Genomic DNA, 3,920 nt, shown 5'->3' on the forward strand with positions numbered 1-3,920 from the left:
ACACTTTGTTAAGAGGTAAACAAATAAAAAAAATTATTTTTATTAAAATCACAAAATTTAGTTAAACGAAATTCTGAGATTTTTAAGAGTTTCAAAGAGTTTTATTCAATAAACATTTATAGCATGCCCACCAAGGACCAGGGGGTCATCAGATTGCACCGTTGAAACTTTTTGGGAAGGGGGGGGGGAGGTAATTTGAGAAAGATTTTGGTCTCAGTTGGGTGTGGGGTTTCATTCTTGAGAGAGGAGTACTTCATAGAATTTAGGGAGGTGCACCATAGTCTTTGGCTGGCTGGGGGGGGGGGGGGGTCACCTCCTGCCATGTTTAAAATAAAATTATTTAAAAGAAGACTCTTTCATTTTTTTTAATTGAAACTATGCGCAAATTTGCAGTTCTAAACACACAGATTATGAAGTTCTAAAAGCTTGTCGCAGACAGCTACAAAACTTTTTGCCACTGGACATGGAAAATTGGCTTCCTTAAGAGGTTTTCCACCTCCAGCTCAGTCACTTCCTGTGCTGGGCTGATGAGTGCTAATCAGCACAAAACTGCAGCCCTCGGCTGGAATGACTGAGCTGGCGGTGTTTTCATGTAATCTGAATGTGTATTTACACATCTAATATTAATGCATTTTGAACATATTTTGGTGCTTTTTTCCTATAAAATCCATTGATTATTTACCTTTTACCCCCCCTTGGAAAACTTTGAAATGACCGGCCTATATGTAGACTTTGAATTATTTATTGTAGAATTATTTCTTCTCTGAAACTTGAAGCTGAGATACTGATTGATCAGCAAATATATTTATTTCCCATCAATTGAAGCAAAATTTTTAATTTTATACTTTTTTTTAAAATATAGTGCAAGAAGCATTGACTGCTGTACAAATGGCTTTAAAGATGAAAAATGTGCACAAATATGATAAAGCAACAAAATTGTTTCAGCATGCATTAGCATTACAACCTCTTCACCCTGATGTCTTGAATAATTATGGAGAATTTCTTGAGGAAAAAGAGAATGATGTCTTAAAAGCAGATCATTTATACGTAAGAGCACTTACTGTCAGTCCTGAACATTCTCGTGCTCTAGTTAATAGGAAACGAACATTGCCTGTTGTTAAGGAGTTAGATGAACAAGAATTAGAAAGAATTGACAAAAAAAGAATTAAGTTAATAAAAATGAATCATAAAGATCCTGCATTAAAAAGAATAAAAAAAGAAATATATTTTCAGCACATATATCATACCGTTGCTATAGAAGGAAATACCATGACCCTTGCAGAAGCTCGATCTGTAGTTGAAACTCGAATGGCAGTTCCTGGCAAAAGCATAATGGAACATAATGAAATTTTAGGACTTGAGTCAGCCTTACGTTATATAAATAAGACTTTAGTCAACAAAGATGAATTGATAACAGTAGTCGACATTTTGGAAATACATAAAAGAGTTCTTGGTAATGTCGATCCTTTAGGAGCTGGGACTTTCCGACAAAACCAAGTTTTTGTGGGTGAGCACGTACCACCTTTAGCATCTGATGTTGCTGATTTAATGGAAGAATTTGTGAATTGGTTGCAGTCTGAAACCATTTTACAGTTGCACCCTGTGAATCAAGCTGCATTAGCACATTACAAACTTGTATATATTCATCCATTTGTAGATGGTAATGGAAGAACTGCAAGATTACTAATGAATTTAATATTAATGAGAGCTGGGTATCCACCAGTTATAATTCGGAAACAAGACAGAGCACGTTATTATAAATATTTACAATTAGCTAATGAAGGTGATATTAGACCCTTTCTACGTTTTATTGCCCATTGTACAGAATGTACATTAGATGTATTTTTATATGCTAATGAATATGGCACAGAATGTCTTAAAGCTTTAGAATCGAGATTTAAAGAGAAAAATGATATTATTCCATTATGATTATGAATTCCATTTTAGTGGAAATTTGTTAAAGAACCAATTTTTTTAAAGATTAGGCAGGTTCAGGTAAATGACAGATTTGATTTTACTAAAATTTTCAGGATATATTCTTTTTACAAAACTATTAGACGCATAATTTGATTTTTTTTTTTAAGAAAAAAAATATACCAACTTAGATACGTCATACTTTTTGTAGCAAGAGTTTGAAACCGTGATACTGACAATTGTTCTCTGTTCTACATTCACACTAACTGTTTGAACATACTGGATGACACTTGGCACAAAGATCAAAAGTCCATCAAAATTGTATGAGAAAAACTTTTTCTGCACAAATTTAATCATTGAAAGCTTTATGTCCGAACAGTATACCACACAAATGTGTATATTTCAGTAAATACATGCTAAACTTTGGAAAACAAATTTACATGCCTTTTAAGCAAGGTTGCTATTTCGTCCTCCTTTCTATAAAAAGTCTGGGTGGTAGAAGGAAATTGACAAAATTGAACGAAATGAAAATCCACTAATTTTCCATTTTACAATGATATACAGTCAATTCGCAATAACTCGAATCTAAAGAGACTAACTAAAAACTTCGACTTATTGGAAGTTCGACTTCTAGTTTCGGTTTTCGACATTTTAGTATTAAAAACCATCGAATATTTTAATTTATATGTACACATAACAGACAAAATTACAGAACTTAAAAGCTTTTAAGCACAATATGCAGTTTCTCCATGAACAGTTCTGAAGACAAGGTTGTATTTGGTCTCGAACATCTCCAGCCATCCAGCACTGACTTGGAAATTTTCTTTGTTCAGTAATATAGCAAAATTCATTGCTTTCTCATGCAGCAAAGACCCACTTATAGGAATGGCATGGTCTTGATTATGATACTGCTGGAACCACTTGAAAAGAGCTGATTCTATATCAGGAAAGGTGCACATCTTCATTCGTTTCAAATTCGGATTCATGGATTAATACCGTTTTTTGAAGCTTCTCTTTCTCTTTTAATATTGTTGATGGAGTAATTTGGAGGTATTTTATATTTCAGTGCAATATCTTTCTTTTTCATTGTTGGATTTCTTTCAAAGTCATAAATAAGATTTACTTTACTTTCTAAATCCAAGATCTTTAACTTTCGCTCAGATATAAAGAAAACTCTATCCCTCTCGGGAACTTATCAGCAAATGATCAAACTAAAAAATGAAGGGGAACCCATCTTAACATAGGTCAGCCTTTGAATAAATGGTACTATCAGTTGACTTAACTACTGGACAGCTTAAAAACAGATTCGTAGTCCATCAACGTGTCTAAGTCTAAACAGTGCAGTACAACAGAAGGAAACAAGCTCTACTCACTTCCGCATGTGTTACTCCTTCATCGCACATTGGCTTTACATGGGTTCTCCTTGCTTTAGAGATCTATTGTGCAGGAATTGCAAGTGAAGGTGAAGGATTTTTTCTCTCATGGAATTACTTTTTTCTTCCTTTTTTTCTTTCTTTTTTTTTTTTTTTTGTTCCTTCGAAATAATTTTCAAGTCATCTTTGAAAAAACTTCGAGTTAAAGGAAGTTAACTTCAAGATATTGAGAATAATTAGCATGGAAGACAAAGGGATCGGGACTTGATAAAAACTTCAAGTTATAGTAATATTTGAGGTATCACGAATTGACTGCAATATGTAAAAGAATTATTACAAAATTTCATTAAAAAACGTTATTTTAGAGCATAGCAACACGTGTCCAATATTTTTACATAAAGAATATAATGTTATTGTCTTGTGCCAGCTAGGCTGACAATTTCGGGTGCACCTTTCACTTTTCCAATTGTATTGTAATTCCATGGGAAGTTAGACTTTGACAGAACATACATGCCATAAGAACCCGTTTATAATATAGGCAAATATTCACAGCATAATAAGACATTCACACAAAAAAAGGACAAGGACAGCTGCAAGAAATTTCATCCATGCCTGAGCCTGGATTCGAACCCA

The 3,920-nt window shown here is 33.5% G+C and overlaps 1 protein-coding gene across 1 annotated transcript; it reads left to right on the plus strand.

Moving 5' to 3' along the window:
- Positions 1–870: 870 nt before the first annotated feature.
- On the plus strand, positions 871–1,929 carry LOC129218697 (protein adenylyltransferase Fic-like). The gene has a single exon (XM_054853018.1). The coding sequence runs from the start codon at positions 889–891 to the stop codon at positions 1,927–1,929; it is 1,041 nt and encodes a 346-aa protein (XP_054708993.1). The 5' UTR covers positions 871–888.
- The last annotated feature ends 1,991 nt before the right edge of the window (positions 1,930–3,920 follow it).

The sequence above is a fragment of the Uloborus diversus genome, chromosome 3, assembly GCF_026930045.1.
Source record: "Uloborus diversus isolate 005 chromosome 3, Udiv.v.3.1, whole genome shotgun sequence".
NCBI classification, from domain to species: Eukaryota; Metazoa; Arthropoda; class Arachnida; order Araneae; family Uloboridae; genus Uloborus; species Uloborus diversus.